Below are 20,513 nucleotides of genomic sequence, written 5' to 3' on the forward strand. Positions count from 1 at the left end.
TGTTTAATTTGCACTGTGCAGAAAGGCAATTTAGGAATATTGTGTTGTGCATCACGATTAGATTTTGAAAATGGGTTCTTTTGCTTCTGTCAGGTTTTTTTTCTAAATACACTTTACAGTTCACACACAATAAATCTTTGCATCAAGGTATCCATCCTTTTTAGTGCATCCCATAGCGTTGCAGCATTTTATAGATGCTTTCAGCTGGCATGCTGAAGCTTGCCTTTTACAGTACTAGCTGGGTGAAGTGATGTGCTTTGGCTTCCTGCTGCTTTCATCTTCATATTTGTCACAGGCTGTATTGGATTTCGACATTTTCTCTGCTTATTTGCTTGTTCTGTTTTAGAGTCGGAACTTGTTATAGTTGAAATTGTTATTTCACTGTTATGCTTCCCATATCCATACATACTGGAATGAGCTTGATGTTGCCATGGTGAAAGAAAATGTGTGATCTAGTCAGGTGTTCCAAGAGCAATCCACAATCCAGTAAAGCCAATGTGATTGGGATTAAGCCCCATTTCATTACAACTTTCTACAGACAGCAAATTCAGCAGGTAAAGCTCCAGTGGTGAGGCTGACTGTATTCTACTGCCAGCTATTCACGTCCCTTTTTGTATCCTCCCCCCCCCCAAACTCAAAACAAAATACAGTGGTACCTCAGAAGTTGAATGGAATCCGTTCCGGAAGTCCATTCGACTTCCAAAACGTTCAGAAACCAATGCACGACTTCTGGTTGGCTACAGGAAGTTCCTGCAGCCAATTGGAAGCTGTGTCAGATGTTCGGGTTCCAAAGAACGTTTGCAAACCAGAACACTCACTTCTGGGTTTGCGGCGTTCGGGAGCCAAAACGTTCAACTCGCAGTATGTTCACGAACCAAGGTACGACTGTACCCATCAGAGTACAAAAAGAATTCAAAACAGAGTCAAGATCTTAAACATTTTAACAGATGGGACATCCATGCCCAGAAGCTATTCACATCCTTATGAGGTTACTTCAGCACCAGCGTCAAGCCCTGGGGTGTGAGTTGTTTCATTGTATGGATCTTTGCGACTGAGAGGTATAGTGAGGTGTGAATCAGAGAAGAGTCAGTACTGATGATAGCTATGTTTTTGACCCAGTGTGTCCTTGACTTAGAGGAACAGTTAGTTTTGGATTGGAAAATAAATTCATCTCCCTACTCAATTATGTGGCAGCCCTAAACATGCATATTAGGGAGGAATCTCAGTGAGCACATTGAGGCTTACTTCAGAGTGAGCATGCATTGGAATATGCTGTACTCTGCAGATGCTTTGAACCACAACTTCCACCAGCCTCCACCAGCATGGAGAGCAACATCTGGAGGACACCGGATTAGGGAAGTCTGTGTTAGAGAATTTACAGAACGTCTGAAATTTCAGAATTACACAGGGTTCATTCTCTGCTTTCTGCCTGCTTCTAGCCCAGCTGGACACCACTCCAGCTATTGTCCTTCTTGCTGCCAGTGAGGGAGAGGGACCACCTATTTGCTCTCAGGCTCAGAGCAACATCCTTTGTCAAACTATGGACCATACTTAGGCCCAAGAAGCTGGCTTGGCTACTTCAACAATTGAATCCTCCAAACTAACAGCAATATATATTATTAATACACAAATTTAATAAAGGGGAATGTCTGATCAAATAATGTAAAGTTCAATATTTCCAAATGGAAAATTCAATTCATAGAATCATAGAACTGTAAACAGAGGCGGTTTTAGGGTAGTGGTTCAGCTGCACTGGGCACCACAACAATGCTGTAGAATGGAGCGTGAGAGGTGGTGGGCGTCAAATTTTAATGTTGCACAAGGTACAGTTGTACCTCTGGTTACGAACTTAATTTGTTCTGGAGGTCCGTTCATAACCTGAAACTGTTCTTAACCTGAGGTACTGCTTTAGCTAATGGGGCCTCCTGCTGCCGCCACTGCGCGATTTCTGTTCTCATCCTGAGGTAAAGTTCTTAACCTGAGGTACTGCTTCCAGGTTGCAGAGTCTGTAACCTGAAGTGTTTGTAACCCGAGGTGTTTGTAACCTGAGGTACCACTGTACTGCTGAAATTTGAGAGTCCCAAGTCCAGCACTGTTGTAGAGTTGGAAGAGACCCAATGGATAATCTAGTCCAACTCACTGCAATGTAGAAATCGTAGCTAAAGAACCCCTGACAGAGGTTTGCATTAAGCAGGAGCTCCATCTTCCTTGTGCAATTGTTTTGGAAGCAACATACAGAATATTTGAGCAAACAGAAAAACAGATTTAATGTTACAAAGATCATAAAATACCTTGGATTCCCAGAGATAGTTTAGTATAGAATCGTTAATAGATTTATAATATTTAAAGCAAATAAATTTACATCTGTGTTGGTTTAGTTGAGTCTACCCAGGAGAAAACTGGCTTACACCCAACTCCTCTGGCTTTTCATTTAAGGATTGTGTTGCTGTTAAGGGTCAAACTAGGCATGATATGATTGTACTAATGCATGTTTTCTCTTGTGTAAATTGCAGCCAAAAATGCAATGGATGGTTTTGTTATGTCAACAGTAACTATGGGGAAGAGAATTTTAACTCTTTCACTCCTGGCCAAAAATCTCCTCTCTGAGGCTGTTATTTGCGGGGGTGAGTGTAGGTAGCTGAAGGTCTGTTTCTTTATGGGGAGGAGGGCATCAGCAGCATGCTGTGGGTGTTACGATTCAATAAATGCATTCTCAAACTGGCTTTCCCTGCGCTGCACAGCAAAAGTAATTATTCCAGGCAGCTTTAGTGTTTGCAACCGTTGTTTCTTTCCCACCCATCTTCACTGGAGTCACTACTAAACTATTGCAAACTCCGCCAATCTCTTCAATTTCTTTAGAAGGAAGAGAGCATTGTCAAGGTCGTCACCTGGAAACACAAATATCAATAAGACTTGACGCTCAGAAGAGAGATGTGGACTTTTCAGAAATACTTAATGCAATACAAGAAAGTAAGTTACTCTGTGGGGCTCAGATTCTTAACATTGTAGAAATGTTAATGGAAATGAATATATACTTGATTAGTTGAAAGGGGGAGGTGGGAAAGGAACAACAACGCATACAAGTGTGATTCAGATAAGGTGGCTTAATGAAAATCATTGTATTAAGCGGTGGATTCAGATCTACAGAGTTCAGTGTAAAAGGACTAATGAAGAAATTTTCAGTAAATCTTTATTAGCTTTTATTTATTTCTTAGTGGGATCTGCATGCAGAACAGGTAGAAACATTCTTTGGAATATTTATGTACTGCTTTTCAACAAAAGAAAAAGGTTCTCAAAGATTTCACGTAGAAAAGGGTTGCTTCCAAACATGTGTTGGGCTTTCACATGTAGAATTTCCACCCTTCAGCAAAGGTACGGAGTCTCACAATGTGTCTGATTGCCTGCAGAGGATCTCACTTGGAGAGCAATACATGCCTGGAAGCACCTGCCTCCTCCCACCAACCACATATGAGAACAGATTTGATAATGTCTAGTGCCAGGAGGAGAGGGCTGCTCCACTGTTGAACAGCTCTTACAGCCAGGGGCTTAGTATAGCAAATGAATCATTCAGGTATCACAAATGGGGCTTTGACAGCAAGTTATTTTCCATGGAAAGTAAATCCTTAATAAATTGGGGGGGGGGGAGAGAATATGGATGGGGAATGTCTTGTTTATGCTGAGAAGAGCTTGCATGCATGACGAGCAAACAATCCCAATAAAGACCAATCTGGAAGCATCTGAGCCTTGAAGAAGGTAGAAGGAATGGTTGTTAACAAGTTGTCTTCTGTGATGGATTGCAGAGGTGAAATTACACATATTTATGATGAAAAAAGGCTCTGAAAACAAATAAAGAGAAGCGCTTCTCAGGATTTCTGACCAGATCATTTGTTCAAAAACTTTTACATTTTTTAATGTGATTTCCCCAGGAAAACTGTGCACATAGAGGGAGTTTTTTTCAATGTTGGGGTGCATACACTGTTCCATGTGCACAGATACTCATATATTTTTATGAGAAGGCCACCATGCTTACTTCCCTAACTATACAGCGGGGGGGGGGGAGCACCTGTGGCATCTTGGCTGAATGTGACCATTAGCCTAATTTCATGAGTGTGCCAAGGAAGGGGTGGCAGAAAGAGAGAGAAAATGGGGTACTTTGCCCCCAACATAGTGTATCTTGAAAGAGAATGCAGCGTTGCAGAAAAATGGTTTCCCAGCCCTGCTATTGCATAGAGAGTTGTGCACTTTAAGTAGCACTAAAAATAAGACATTATCATGCCTACGTTTTTCTCAATTGTAAAAAGTTCTCAACTGCGTCTTACTCTTTCTTTCTTTTCCCAAGTGACCCACCCTTTGTAATTAGATATTTAACCAAATGTGAGCAACAAGTAGGAAATATTTATAAGAAAAGAGCAAAAAGTGAGCTGGTCTATTGGTTGTTGAAACATGTTGCATTTTTATATTACGTACTACTAGACATTTAGAAAGCCTGGCATTGTTTTTCAGACTAATTAGAATTTTAAAACCAAAATATTAGTTCAGAAAGCCATAATTATTTCACTCCAGTTCTCAAGACAGGTTTAAAGGTGTGTTGGTATATGACAGGCATAGGTATCCCTGGTGTTAATAGAGTTTACCACTGTTTCACAATTCAAAGGTTTCTTTTTGTGTTTAGTTTTAACTTTACAGGTGTAGTTCCTAAAAGTCTGGTTCAAAATATTTGTTATTAGATGTGATGTGTTCCTATTCTATATGCATTTCATTTTGATATTGTTTATTTTGATAGATATTTAGAACAAAATGTTAATGGTTTAGATTGCTGTTGTTTTTCAATTGTTTACCTTAGTTTTGTAAGACGCACTGTCCTTTTACTGTATAATGTTTATGGGTAGCTAGTTTACTGTAATCACGTGTTTTTGTTTTGCTTTGTACATGAGCTGCCTTGGGAGGCCCTAAAAAGTGGCATGGAGACATTTTTAATACATTTGTCTGGAAAGAGCCAGCCAAATAATCTAATTTACCAAAGCAGCTCACATTAATTAAAAGTGAACACAGTGCTTAAAATAACACTTTGTTTACAAATGAAAAGTCACATAAAGAAGAAGCAATGAAGCATTTCACTCCTTTGATCAAAAATTCTCCATTTTGGTCCTTGGCTTTCCAGGCTGTGTAGTGTGATGGCACACATGGCAATAAGTTCAACAAGGCTGCTGAGAACTAGTCAGTATTCACACTCTTGGAATGGAGTTATTTATTAGTTTAGGAATTCCAAGGAACAAGAGGAATTTATTTATTTGCAGCTGCTCCAAACTGCAAAAACAGATTTTTGTGTTATGTACACAACTTCCAGATAAGTATGCATAGTATTGAGCAGCAAATTCAAATGTGCTCTCCTTCATAGGGTTGTAGCCTTTATGTGTCAAAATAAAAGTGGCATAGCAAGTGTACACCCCTTAAAAAAAAGTAGGCACAAAATGCTTACATTTGTGGTCCCTACTTGTTACTTAGAAACCACATTTTCATGCTGCTTTTTTTAAAACATGGATTTGTTTCCCTATTCTTGCATTATATTATCTCACAATCTTAACTTTAGCATTGTTAGATGCTGAACAATAAAAACCATGGCAAGCCAGCAGCCATTGCATTTCCCCCCTTAATCTTGGTGAAAAACAGATTTCTTTTCAACATGTTATTCTGTTGAACTTTTGGCTGCCATCCTCTCTAGAATGAAAACTAAGCAACGAAAGATCACACAAATGATACCAGAAGCTATTTCAAACATTTCCCATTAGTACTTGTGCCCTTGTGAACTCTAGCTCATGTAATAGTGTGTCTGTCTATTATAATGAAAAGGGTTTAACAATATTCTGCATTCAACTTGAACGTTACATTTTCCCAGTAAGCACCGTTTGCATGAACCTGTTTAAAATGCAGTCTTACAGAATGCAGCCACCAAAAACCATACCAAGTCATAAAAACCATAGTCAGAGTCCTGTCTGTGGATACAGTGAGTGATGTATCCACACACAGAACAGTTGGTGTGGGAACCAACCCGAGTGGTGGCAACCCTGGACTTAATCAAGATTGGGTCCTGTACTTTGTAACTTGTTCATAAATGAACTAGAATGAGCAGTGAGGTAGCCAAGTTTGCTGATGATACTAAATTGCTCAAAGCTGTTAAAACAAAAAGAATCATAGAATTGTAAAGTTGGAAGGGACCCTGAGGATCATCTAGTCCAACCCCCTGAGACTGTGAAGAGCTTGAAAAGGACCTCTCCAAACTGAGCAGAATGGGTGCTTCCCCATTTTCCCACTCCTACCTCCTGAATTACTTATAGCAGTGTATTCATAATTAAACATTCTCTCTTGATCTTCCCAGTGCCTTACTCAGATATTATTAGTATCAAAACTGAATTTAGCATTCTGGTGCATAGAGTCAGTGCTGTAGAATGGGTGGCTTAATTACAACTAATGGCACAGGTGAATTTCCAGAAAAGAAGACCACAACATTAAAATAATCCAAGTAAAAAAAGGAAAAGTATGCCATCTCCTTTTAAAGTTCTTTTTTTCTGAAAAAAATATATATAATCAAATATTCTTTTTTTAAAAATGTTGAAAGGTTAGCTATGCTTTCTGTTGAAATTGCCACACCAGGGTGCAAACGGATATGGATTCTGTTCTACAACCTTTTTAATGTTCCTGGACATTCTTAGAAGATAAGGTGGAGTGAGGAAGAGAAGAGATGTGTTGCTGACTCACTCACTGTGTGTAAGATGTCACACTGTGAGGATAGTCATTGGCAGTCTGGTGAATGAACCACCCAGACTAAATGCTTACCTGACGTTGGTGGGTGTATTTTCAGCAGCCTCTGAATAAAAGGGAACAGATTTGGTAATGGAATTCTTCCTAAAAATCTGTAGGGAGGGAAAGGGATGCTGTGCTCTTCACATCAGTTTTGTGCTTCTCCTGTGCAGTGCGTCCAAATGCACATATGTAAAAGTTGGATTTATGAGATTATAAAACGGCAATGAGAAGCTTTTGCTGGAACAAGCTGGAACACAGCCTATTTGCTCATTCAAAATGTGTGTAGTAATTGCACTGCTTTTGACTGCATGCAGTTTTCTAATTGTATGTGTGACGTTTGTCGGTCTCCACGTAAACTGAAATACGATGGCATATTTGAAAATAGTAGGAAAATCCGTTTAACAAATAAATTAAAAAATAACTGGGGGCGGGGGGGATCTCAGCAGATGCAATAAGTAGAAAGCAATCTTCCATTTAGTCGTGAGCTGTTTGGAGGCACTTGCCCCATGACTGAAGATGTACTGTGCTTGTGGCAGTGAAATTTTGAACCTGATTGGCTGTGCTGCTGTGAAGGGGCGGAGTCTTTTTTCTGGACATTCCACGCTGAGGGGAAAAACAATAAGGGAAGAGCAAGTTCAACGTTTTTCATTTCAAACGAGGATTAAAACCTTCCACAACTTTAACGATGAAGACTCCTAAAGTCCAGGTTTCAAATGAAAAGGTAGAGGTGCAAGTACATCCCTGGGTGGGTGCATGGGATGTAGACTGCTGCCTCTCTCCTGCTGCTGGCTGCCATTTTTATTTCCCTGTAAATATCTGGAATGACACTTTGTATATTGTATTGAATAGATAATGGAAAACCTATAAATCTTCCAAGTACTACGTATGACTTTGCTCTGGATTTGTTTCCCCCAGCCTTTTTTCTTTCTTTTTTAAAGGAAAAATATAAACATACTGAGATTTGACTTTTTATACAGCGCAAACAGGGATATTTTTAAAAAACCTGTATGCTATATTTAGCCAGGCACAAGTGTCAGATGCTATTTGGAGTCATGTTTTGCCATTTTTAAAGCAGGGCTTTCTCTCAGAAAACTTTGATGAATAAATTTGGGTGGAATTCCATCCAGAGGTTACAAATCTACAAGATTCAACTGAGGGCTGGAAACTCTTTGTGGAGGGAGACATGCACACCAGTCACCACTGCCTTGAAGCTGCTGTGGTCATTCAGCACCACCTTTGACCTGTTGGCTACATTATATCATTGTTTTGGATTTACTTATTAGCACTATGAAACAGATAATTTGTGACAGGCAAATTATTTATGTTGACTTTGATGTCTGAAACATACACAAGGTTGAGATCTTATTTCATGTTTGTGGGCAAAGCCAGTATTACTTTCAACGTTGATGTATTATTTTTTATTATTGCTTTTTAGTAGCCAAGGATGTCAATATTTTCTTTGATGAATTAGAAGGCATAGCCAGCCCTTCCAAGGATGATGAATCTTTGCTTCACCATGGTAATTTGACCAGTACTTCAGAGGATACTAGCAGATTGGAGGCAGTGGGAGAGGTAAGAAGCTTTATATCTCTAATTTATTTGTGGGTTTCCATTGCTGAAATTCAGGTCGTCTCTGATTTTACAAAGGTTTGCTTCGCAGACCCACCCAGTCATAAAGTTAACACTAAAATCAAAGTTAACCATGATTTCATTAATCTGCAGACAATGGAAGAGAGGTTCCAGACATTTGGCACACCTTATTCTTGACTATTTGAAATAAAGCAAGCAGATTTAACTACCGTATTTTTCGCTCTATAAGACGCACCAGACCACAAGACGCACCTAGTTTTTGGAGGAGGAAAACAAGAAAAAAAATATTCTGAATCTCAGAAGCCAGAACAGCAAGAGGGATCGCTGCACAGTGAAAGCTGCAATCCCTCTTGCTGTTCTGGCTTCTGTGATAGCTGCGCAGCCTGCATTCACTCCATAAGACGCACACACATTTCCCCTTACTTTTTAGGAGGGAAAAAGTGAGTCTTATAGAGCAAAAAATACGGTATTTCTTACATATAGCATACATTGTGCATGAAGGTGCAAACATCAATTTTTTTCAAATGGACTTGTAGAAAATAATTATAAGTAAATTATGCTCATTTGGCATATAGATTTGTCAGTATTTGAGATATGACACTGCTTCCCTTTTCTCCTTTCCTTATCGGGTTTGCAGCCTGCCTAAAACATCCCCTAAATGTGCCAATATTTGCTAGTTGGCTTGTTTGTTTGAGAACTGTTGTGGTCACCCCATTGATTGCCAGGGTTGATTCGGCTGACCTGGCTGGCTAGGCGGGTGTCCCCTTCCTCCCTCACCACTCCATGTGCGTCCCTCCTGAAGCTGCGTGCTCGGTGGAAGAGGACGACCATCCCAGATAGAAGGAGTGTACCGTTCTTCGGTCAAGGGTATACAATAGCTGCGCTCCCCTGCTAGAACCTCCAAGCTCTCTCTCAGCCTACCTCATAAGATTGTTGTAGAGGAAAGAACTATGCATGCCATTCTTGTGGAAGGTCATATTATGAATATCATATTTATTCTATCTTGCCTTTCTGTCCTGCACAGTAGGTAGGTAGCAAACAAAATTAAAAACATAACAGTGCTAATAATTAAAAAGGTAATAACAGCAACAACAACAAAAAATTAAGTTGCTATTTATTCCAAAAGCATGGGTATCTAAATGTCAATGGGTCACATGAGTCTCCTGAGGCAGGGAGTTCCACAGTTGAGTTCTGCAACTGATGGGACCCTGTCCTGCATACCTACCTGCTGAGCTTCTGCCATGGATGAGATCTGGCAGACTGGTTCATATGGGAGATTCTGATGAGGTGTCATTCATCTAGCTGTATGATGCAATGTTAATCTGACAACTGTAGTGATTATCATGTAATAGTTTTATATATCAGACCTTTATAATGAAATCCTTTTGCTTGCGTGAATAGTGTTAAATCAAATACTAATATAAAGAATGGAACAAATGATCTGATTTTTCTTCGCAGGGAGTACCAGAAAAAAATAAAACCAGTGGACTGTATTTTAGGGATGGAAAATGTCGGATTGACTACCTCTTGGTATACAGAAAATCCAACCCACAGAATGAGAAAAGAGAAGTTTTTGAAAGAAATATCAGAGCAGAAGGACTTCAAATGGAGAAAGAGGTAAGAAGGATTCCCTAAGGAACATTTTCAAAATTCAAATCTGCTTGTAAACTTTATGCAAACAAGGATATTCCCATGCAATTAATGATTTAACACATTTGATCCATGACCCCTTTTCATTTTTTTGTAGTTATACTAACCAGCTTGGCATGTCAGCTCTAAACATTTCAGTTGCCAGACCTGCTCCCACTATTCCTGACTATTGGCCAGGCTTGCTGGGGCTGATGGGACTTGTGATCCAAAACATCTGGAAGAAATCAGGTTGGGGGTGGCTGACTTAGGACACAATGGAGTTGTAAGAAACTTGCAAAGCCTTAAGCACTTTGCACAGGTCATTCTTTATGAACCTGCCACAATACATTTCTCTCTCTCTATTTGCTTAGCTATATACTTTCTTTCTTAAAGTATATATGACAAACTCAGCATGTAAAAATTACTCCATTGTTGCATACTGTGAACACTCATGAATTCTACTGCTTGCTGCCAAAGACTGCATTTTGATGGTTTTTCTTTAGCTGCGTAGCCCATAATTCTAATATACATTTATTGCATAGAATCAAAGGGAAAGTTTTACAATATTGTTTCTCAGTTTTTACAACCCAGAGTCTTCACTACTGAAATACACATTGTTAAACAATTCCACTTGAAGACTATTGGAACAGGCTTTTGTGTCTGCAAGTTATAATGAAATAATACACTGCTATGCAATATTGACTGCAATGATAGAAGAAAGTTAAAAGCATTACTGTTTCCGAAGCTAGGGTGCATTTTTTCTTGGAACGGTCCTTTCTCAAGCTAATGTTCTTCTACAGTGCAACATATACATCTCAAACAAAACTCGTGACATTTCATTATTCACTTCCTTTCATTTTATTGTCTCACTGATATCCAGCTTTATTTCTCATTTATTCCATTTGATTTGGTGTGTGACTTCTTTTGTAGTTCGGCATCACTCAACATTTCTAAACTTCAGGATGATCAAAATGAGGTTTTGTTGTTTTGATGTGGATTTTAAGCACGGGTGTGGATCTCAGCAAAACACTGTTATCTGTGTGTAAGTAAGTCTGTTGGCTAGAGGAAGAAGAAAAAGGGATTTCCACAGAATAGGAACCTTTGAGCTCTGTTAGGGTGTCAGGCTCTCTAATGCACTAATAGATCTGATTTTATTTTTTTATTTACTTATTCGTTTAATTAGATATTTGTAGACTGGACTTTGCAGTAAAATACAGCAAGGCAGCATTCAATATACAGAATTACAGTAACTTTGCTAACAGCAACAGTTATAAGCATCAAAGCATATTAAAGGCACGCACATGATAATGCCTTCAGAGCTAATGTTAAAAGATGTCCAGGTTCAGATAGGTGTAGATACTCGTCCAAATGACCAGGATCCAAACCATTTAGCATAGGATAGTCTTCAAACTTTTGCAGTCTGAGACTCATCTTTAAGCCAAACATGTGTTTGAGTACTCATTTCTTACTCACTTTTTGAAAAACCATATATTTATATGTTGGTAATACTGCTGTTGCACCCCACCTTAGATCATACTGTTTCAAAAGCCAAAACCAGCTGTTTGGACTGTGCCCAGAAATGTAATATGATCTGATTGTCTAGCAGCCCCAACAAGGAGTCTAGTGGAGAATTTCTCAGGCAGCCATGTTCTGTACCACCTCTACTTTCCTCCTTACTCAGCACTGCTAGAATGTTTTGAAGAAACTCAGCGATGTAGAGGCACTATTGAAGTGCAGGAACTGAACACAAGAGTCCCAAAAGTCACACTCCCAAGCAAGAGTCCAAAAAGTTAACCAATCTATTTTGCACACATGCAGATACACAGAGTACATAGCAAAATAACCTATGTATTAGGATGAGCTGGCAGTCATAGAATAGTGCAAGTAGATAAATAGGTGGCGGGAAGGTAAACAGTGTTTCTGTGCTCTCTGGCACTCATCACAGTCCCCTGTGGCGCCAGAAGCGGTTTAGCCATGACATGGAAAGCTGTCTCCTGGCTCCCTCGGCCTGAAAAGTGAGAGGAGCGCCACACCGCATAGTCGCCTTTGACTGGACTTAATCGTCCTTTTACCTTACCATAGAATAGTGTTTGGTATCATTCTCTACTAGGTGTGGGAAACCTTTAGCACTCTAGATGCTTCTAAACTACAGCTTGCATCATCCCTGGCCCTTGACCATGCTTTCTGGAGCTGATGGGAGTTGTAGTTCTGCAACATCTGGAAGCCAGATGCTCTACGCTGCAAACATAGTAAACTTAGAAGTTTTGTTATTGCCTCATTCACTTGCAAGGTCTATCCTGGCACTTTGGCAGATGATGGCATGACTCCTGCTCTGGAAAAAAAGTTCTCAAGCCGCACTCTTATACTTTACCTCTCTACTACGCTACTGAGAATGCTTCAGGACAGTGCCAGTTCTGCCACAGCCATGCCACTATTTCCCAGGGTAGCTGCTTTGATTATAGCTGGAGTGAATTATTGGGAAAGGAAGTCATTTTCAGCCATATCCTTTTTTCATAATGTTTTGGCTTGCAAATAAAAAGATGATTTGCAAAATGTAGCCTGGGGAAAAAGATCAATATGAAATATGACTTAGACTAACTGGGAACAGTCCAGAGAATTAAGTGCACGTAAAAGCCTTTTTTCAGAGAGGCACTTACTGATCGGCTTTTAAAAGGTGATCATATGAGCACCTACGTATAGAGTGGTCATTTGTTTAAACCTTTCCAGATAAATGGGCCCCAAAATAATGTAGAATCTCATTCATGGTTCCATATGGAAATATCTTACTAACCCTAAGTAACCTTCCGGCATACATTTCCATATGATCCCCTTGAAGTCTATTGAAATTGATCCCTTTCTGTAGAACAGGTGCAGTGACGTGGCTAAGGAAACTATGACTCAGGGAATCTCTCTTTCAAATTTCACCTCTGCCATGAACTCACTAGAAAAGTTACTCTCGCCAAACATAAGTTTTTCCATAATAGAGATAATAATACCCACTTGCCTTTTAGGATTGCTCATATTATAGCTAGTTAAGACATGGGAAGTACTACACATGACAATAAAAGAAAATTGCTGTAAATTGGTGAGTAGGTGGTATATGACACCTGTTAGAATACAGGGAAATTAATAAGGACTACTCATCAAGATGCTGGAAATGCAGAAAGAATTAGAGGATTTATATCACTTGTTGTGGGAATGAAATATGGCAAAAGAAAAAGAAAGGAAGAAGATTATAATTAAAATATTAGGGTATGAAATTCCTTGTCAGTTCTTGTTGAACTATGGGAAGGAATCAGTAAGACCACAACATAAAGAATTAATTAATATATGATAACAGCTGCTAAGATTGCATGTGCTAAGAGGAGGAGCCAACCATGCATACTGTCTGTAACTGATATGAAAAACTGGTATGAAAAACTATGGAAATATGCTACTATGGCAAAATTGACTGATTTAAGTAGTAAGCAAGGTCAAAGGCCAGATTTATATATGAATAATTGGATAGATTCTATTCAGTGTGGTAGATGTAGAGAATATGTTTCTAAAATGTGTTATGGTTTTTTGCTCTCTTGAGTTGTTAAAGTGCTGTTTGTTATATAAACTGCAAGTTGGTTAAAGGACATTTTATCCCAGTATATACTTGATTTCCCTCATAAGACCCAATGGTTCAACAGAATTTTTTATGTACTTTTGAATTGTATTTTGCTTTTTCTTCCCATGTTATGCTGAAAACTATAATAATGTTTAATCAAAAGGGGGGGGGGGAAGAGTGAAGTACTTTGAACACTTGAAGGCACTATGGCAGTGTTAAGTGTTGTTATTATTTTAGTTCAGTGAGATTAAAACACACTTAAATGATTTGTGGATTGCATCCGTTGTTTGTTGAGCAGGATGAATTAGATTACTTGCTATGAATATTGTTCATGCTTCTAACATGGTGAGCCTACGTTATACCAAGACAGATAATTGGTCCACCTAGGTCAGGACCATCTGCCTTGACTAGCAGTGGATTTCCAATGTATTCTAGTCTTGTTTGAAGATGCCAGGGATAGAATAGAGCCTATAGAATAATAGGGCGTATTACAGATGCATGCCTGTGGCCTGTTTAGCAGGGTTTTTAACCCACTTAGCATTTTCTTTCTGAACATTGTACTTCTGCTAACCTTGACATTCTGCCCAAGTATTCTGTGCGGATGGTATTCTTTTGGCTAGATAGGGCACCCAAAGAATAAATTTGCTATTAGTAGAACTCAGATCGTGCAGATGAATTGCTCAAAGAGAAATTTTACATTGCCAGGGCAGATTCTCAGAATGTATTTAAAAGCTAAAAACATAAAAGAGAAATTCACCTTAGCATGAATAGCAGAGAGCAAATAATTTCAAATGAAATTTATTTCAGCTGAAAAATGAATAGATAATCCTGGAAGGATTTGAACAGTGCATGATTTTTTAATAAATATGAGATCTGGGATATGTTGCATATTTTGTGCTTATATGTTCCAGCCATTCTTTCAAAAGTCTTTTGAAAATCCATTCTTTTTCACTTAAGCTTTAGGCTTCAAAAAAATGATCAAGAGATGTACAGTTATGACTGCATCTTACATCCATTTAACATGTGCGATTTCAATTTTACGTGGTTGGTTGAAATCACACAAATTTAATGCAAAGAAGGCAGAAGCTTGAAAGCTCTTTTGGGGCAGGGTTTTCCTGGTGTGGAACGAGCTTTTAAGCTCTCAGACTTATTTACTGGACTCCAGGAAACTCTTGCATGGGCTCTGGGCGGCTCTTGTGATAACTCAGGTGGCCTTGCGAGATCTCATGAGAATCTCCCAGAGCCCGGTAAGCAATGCAGAGAGCTTATAAGGTATGATTGCTCAAGCGAGGGTAGTTCCAAGAGGGTGGTTCGAGTATACACGTTTTTGCATACACATGCCATTCCCACAACGTAACCCCAGTGCAAGATGCAATTACATTGTATGTGTAAGTGGGGACAGAATTGGATTTTTAAAACAGAGCCTGAGACAGGAAACATCCCAAGAAACATAATAAATTTTGACACAAGAATTTTTATTTGTCCCAGCCAGTACTAATGTATTGGGATAAAAAAAAAAATGCATCGGCTTTAAAAAAAAAAACAGATTCAGGGAAGCAGACCTGAGTGTTTTTCTTATGACACAACACACATGGCTTTGTTTGGGGATATTTTACTATCCTGAGATTCATTGTAGTTCATCTTGAAGTAGGATAATGTTCACCCAAACAATTTGTGTTATATTTTTCAAGGGTCTGGGTTACTGAGGAACAAAATTTCTCCTCTAATTCTTTGTATCGAGCCATTTCTCATAGTTTCAGTAATATCTTAGCTTTATCTCATGTTAATGTGATGAATGGAAGGAGAAATTACAGCTGTAACAAGTGCACATCCTTGAGTGATTTCTGATAACAGTCCACCAAAGGGAAGAGAGAGGCTATAAATAATAGTTAAGGACAACAACAACAACAACAACAACAACAACAACAACAACAACAACAACATACCTTCACATATGATTACACTGAAGAAAATGATTTTGTGAAAAGGTTTGCTCACTTTATTTTGGCACATTAAACCCACTTCCTTGCTTTTGTAACAAGCTACTTAATCCTCTTGTTAACCCTGCAGAAGCCAAGGCAGTTATGATGATGATGATGTTGTTAGTAATCATAATCATAATCATAATCATAGCTCTCCCATCTGGCTGGGTTTCCCTAGCCACTCTGGGTGGCTCCCAACAGAATATTAAACAGAATAAAACTTTAAAACTTCTTCTAAAAGTCAGGTAGTTGTTTATTTCCTTGACATCTGGTAGGAGGGCCTTCCACAGGGTGGGTGCCACTACCGAGAAGGCCCTCTTCCTGGTTCCCTGTAACCTCACTTCTCTCAGTGAGGGAACCATCAGAAGGCCCTTGGAGCTGGATCTCAGTGTCCGGGCTGAACGCTGGGGGTAGATGCATCCCATTTCATTGCACTTCACACACCAGATGGCAGAATTATTGTTGATGTTTTAGCCATAGCATACTTAATGCAGCATTGAAATGATTGTTGGAAAGAGTAAGTTGATTTTCTGAATCTAAGTTTCGTTTGCAAAGCTGGCAGTTAGAAAAAATATATATTGTAAACTCTGCAAATGTGAAATGAGCCACAGGGAAGGAATAAACATTGAGTCACCGATGCCACTCTTAGCATTTCTTGTGTTGCCTTTCTTAAATAATTCTCATATCCACTGGCAGAGGAAGAGGAGTGAAGGGGGAGCACACACACCCCGGCAGCGGGATCCTGGTGGGATGCCATCACGGTTGCCCCCCGCCCGTACTGGGTACTACGCCCCCTCAGGCAGCCCACCATGCCCCCAGGACATGTGCCACGCCCCTGTGGGCGGCCTGCCAGGCTCCAGGGATGCTCGCCCCCGCCTGCTCTCTGCCCCCACCCCCCGCTGCTGGAGCATGAAGCTCTGCCACTGCTCATATCACTGACTTCTAGTTAGCACTTTTTTTGCTCACATTGGACACAATTAAAAATATTTTAGAGAAAGGGGGCGGCCACTAAGAAACTGGCTAAATCATCCTATTTATGTTTTACATACTTCTCCACATTTGTTTAATAACATGCAGCTTGTTGAACTCCTCTACAAAATTCCTTCTGTTCAGATAATGGTGTCTCTGGCATTGACTTCAAAGGATCAGTGTGATGTCACCCTGCATGTTTAGATATTTTAAACTATTAGATACTCATCCAAATTTGAAAGGCATATCCCTCCTCATTCTATTTTGGAGTTTTGGTGATAGTGACACTCCAGACAGAAGGCAGAAAGCTTGTTCCCAAATAGATACAAGGGATGGATGAACACCCCTCTGCTTGCCATTGGGGATTATGAGCATTCCATGTGCACAATTCAGAGACTTCAAAGGATTTTGCAAGTGCTCCAAAAAAAAGAAAGAAAGAAAGAAAGAAAGAAAGAAAGAAAGAAAGAAAGAAGAAGTTGCAGACAAATCCTCCATCATTATCCTAGGTAAACAGTGGTAAAAAGAAATAAGTCACTCAAGAATTATTAAACGCTCATATGTGAAATTGCTGATTGTCCAACAATATGGTCTCCATACTAAAGAGCTAGGAAGCAGCCAATACAATTCCTTTCTCTAAAATGGGATCCTGGGAATTAGAGGCTAGTAAATTGTTGGAAGGCATGTTTAAGCATATAGGAAAAGCCTATACATAAAACATATAGAAAAAGAATAAACATGGTTTCTGCAATGGTAAGTCCTGTCTCACTGACCTTTTAGTGTTATTTCAGAGTGGGGACAAGCATCTGGATGGGAATTATCCAGTAGACATTATATATTTGGACTTTGAAAAAGATTTTGACTAAGTCTCTCACCAAATGGTCCTTGGGAAACTTGGGTGTCTGATCCAGCAGGGCTTTTATATTCTTACAATTCTAACACTGTGGGAGAAGAAAACAATAATAAATTGTTATTATACACAATAAGGCATGTTCCATGTTATTTCACAGAGCTAGTTTGTGTTAAACCGGGGCGGTCAACGATAAGAAATGCAATTGTTAACAAATAAAGCAAAGAAATATTATAAATATTCACAACAATCATACTGTTATGAGTTATGGGGGACAGACCACCCCATAACCTCTATATTCAGTGAAGGGTTATAATTTGAGGGAACTCATAAATTCATGAATTCAGCAAGGATGAAAATAATACCAGCCAACTTCCTCATGAGGTCAGCCTGGAAACGGTTTACTGGGGGGCGAAACAAAATGGTAAACCATCAGCAAAACATCAGACTTTTGAGGCAGGGTTACTAAGGTAGGGCTACTGTTGGCCTGATGTAAGCAACAGGGGGAAATTGCCTTTTGCAATGGGCTTGAGAAGCAGATATTTCCAGGATGAGCTGCAGTCCTCCCAGACATTTGTTCTTTAATTACCTTTGAGATTTTCATCTTGTGAAGTGGCAGGTAATCCATGAGGGCTTAACTTTTAGAAGACATCCAAAGATCAGTCACCCTAGGCAAAGGTTTCTTCTAGTTTGAAATGCAAATCCATTAACAGAGTAAATGTAAGTAGTCCCTTATGGGATTTAATAAAGTCCTTGTTTCAATAATGATATACAAACTAATGAATACCTATTGAGCAGGTGTGGGTTCACTGCCAGCTATCCTTTTCATAGACTTCGCAATGACTTGTCAGCCAAAAATGAGGCATTAGAATGCAGTTGTCTGTGATCTTTCATAACTTTATCTCACTCTTCCTTGAATCTTCTGGGGAATGCCATTTCTTCCCACCCAACCAAAAGAGGCTACAATGCCACCCTTTAAATGAAGGGCCCCCAAAAGAAAAGTCCTTGCCTGGTGCTTAAAAATAAAGGTGGCACCAGGCATGCCTCCCTGGGCAGAACATCCCACAGGTGGGGTGCCACTATTGACAAAATCAAACCCTGTGGAACCTCACATAGAGTCTCCATGGGGCTGAACAGTGCTAAGTACCACCCTCTCAAAATGGCCACCACAAAGCAGTGCCACAAACTTGCAACTCGGATAGCTGTTCCAGAAGAATACCATGGTTGATGGTACTGAAAGCAATTGATAGACCAATGGGTCTTCTGAATATATTTTTTATCATATCAGCAGACACCTGCCCAGCTTGATAAACTGCTTTTGAAATTATCATGTGTGGAGTTGCTATGGTTGGAGGGAGGGGAGTCAGAAGTGTGCCTCCCTTGAGGATGTGAGACTAAAAGCCCCTCTATCTCTGGAAAGTGGAATCCATCCCAATGCCAACTATAGCTTTTGTAGTTCAACATGTCCCTGCTGGGAACATGCTTTACCTAATTACATCAGTGTCTACAGCTCCCTGCAGCACGATGAACTATTTTAACATCCATTTCCAGAGGCATGAATCTATTACACTAATTATATTCCTGTATACTTCAAACCCTTCTAAATGGTATTTTTCCTCCATGAATTAAGATGTCTTTGAAAACAAAAAAAGAAGCAACCATAAAATGCCCTAAAGTGGTTGCCTACTTTGTCCTATAAATTTAAAATTTCTGCTTTAGGTAAATTCTGTGCTACGGTGCCAAGATGCCTCACTGTGAGGAGAAGCAGTAAAAGGGTTGAGGCATATAATTTTTTTAAAAAAATACTCTGTATCTACCACAAATATGCATATGTGATGTTACATGTATGTGTACCTGCCAAAGAGATATGTGTGCACTTGTCAATCTTCTCTGACGTTGCTTATCCATTAGGCATGTTGGACAACTGAATCTTCTTGCAACCTGTGGACTTGCAACCAGTATCTGGTGCTGTTAAAACTGATTGTGTCCTCCATCTCTCTTGTGGCTAAGAGCATGCCCATTCCCTAAAATTAGCTTGCTAGCCTACTAGATAGTGTTTGGGTTTTTATGTTGGGGTGGCAGTCAATTAACAAACTTTTTGTTTATGATCTGTCTGATAAGTATGTGTAGATACATTCAAATTTGTCATCTGAGATTTTAAAGAACCCAGGCTTGAACACTATTGCAAGGATAGCAAACGGAGAACATCATAGAAATGCATGTGCAGTTTGCAGCACTGAAGTGACCTCCCCATGGTGCAAGCCTGGCCTGGGCAGTGTCTATGGAGGTCCTGGCCTCCCAGATAACAAGACCCCATTCTTGGCCTTTCTGATGTGGTCCAAAGGAAAGCAGAGCAATACATTTGGCACCAGCTTGGCTTGCAGGAATTGCCAGAAGGAGACATACCATGTGTGGAATGTGCAGTGCCATATATCAGCTTCTTTGTAGAAGTCTGCACATGTGGATTATCAGAAGGGGAATGGCACCAAATATTTTAGTTTGTCCCAAGTTGCGACATCTGTAGTTCTACAACAATATGTTTCTAAACCATAGGGATTTTCTAAGCATTGCATTGCATGGTCCATTAGTTAAATTCTGGGGGTGGGGCACATGGAAAAACTAAATTGAGAAAGCTAAATATAAAGAACCTTATAATGTAGTTCCTTCTGAAGTCACGGTCCTGCAAGCTACATAATGTACCTACAAGCGAGCAAGGACTTGCGCACTTCCATGTGTATGTGGTGAACCTGCAAATTGTTAGAGGGACTGAGCCTCTAAAGAAGAAATAAATGTGTACCCATCAGAATCTTGTTTTGTTTAACTTTTCTATTGCAATAATCAAATCTGCTTGCAATGAAATGTGGGTGAGGCAGAATGTTCTGTGTAACTTTCACAACAACAGACACTTGACAGTTAGCTAGCAATTGTACTATACTAAAACAAGTCATGTGATTTATTTATTTTTGTTCTCAAGAGCCATAGCAAATATATCTTAATTTGTTTTGCTTTGATGTTTTATGTACTTCTCATGTTCTAAAAGATGAATGTCATGGTTTCTAAAGTGAACATTCTTTGAAGAACTGACTAAATGTTGTCTGTT

General features: G+C 39.5%; 1 protein-coding gene across 4 annotated transcripts in view; it reads left to right on the top strand.

The window, feature by feature from the left end:
* Positions 1-20,513, top strand: part of ANO4 (anoctamin 4) — a 118,081-nt gene that overhangs the window by 38,519 nt on the left and 59,049 nt on the right. For 2 of the 4 annotated variants that reach the window (XM_028746795.2, XM_028746797.2), the window contains exons 3-5: positions 2,860-2,970; positions 8,237-8,373; positions 9,850-10,008. In XM_028746795.2, the coding sequence (XP_028602628.2) occupies positions 2,860-2,970; positions 8,237-8,373; positions 9,850-10,008 (407 nt within the window). The remainder of the gene's footprint in view (positions 1-2,859; positions 2,971-8,236; positions 8,374-9,849; positions 10,009-20,513) is intronic. The other 2 variants (XM_028746799.2, XM_028746798.2) reach the window with 2 other exon arrangements.

The sequence above is a fragment of the Podarcis muralis genome, chromosome 10, assembly GCF_964188315.1.
Source record: "Podarcis muralis chromosome 10, rPodMur119.hap1.1, whole genome shotgun sequence".
In the NCBI taxonomy this organism is placed as follows: domain Eukaryota; kingdom Metazoa; phylum Chordata; class Lepidosauria; order Squamata; family Lacertidae; genus Podarcis; species Podarcis muralis.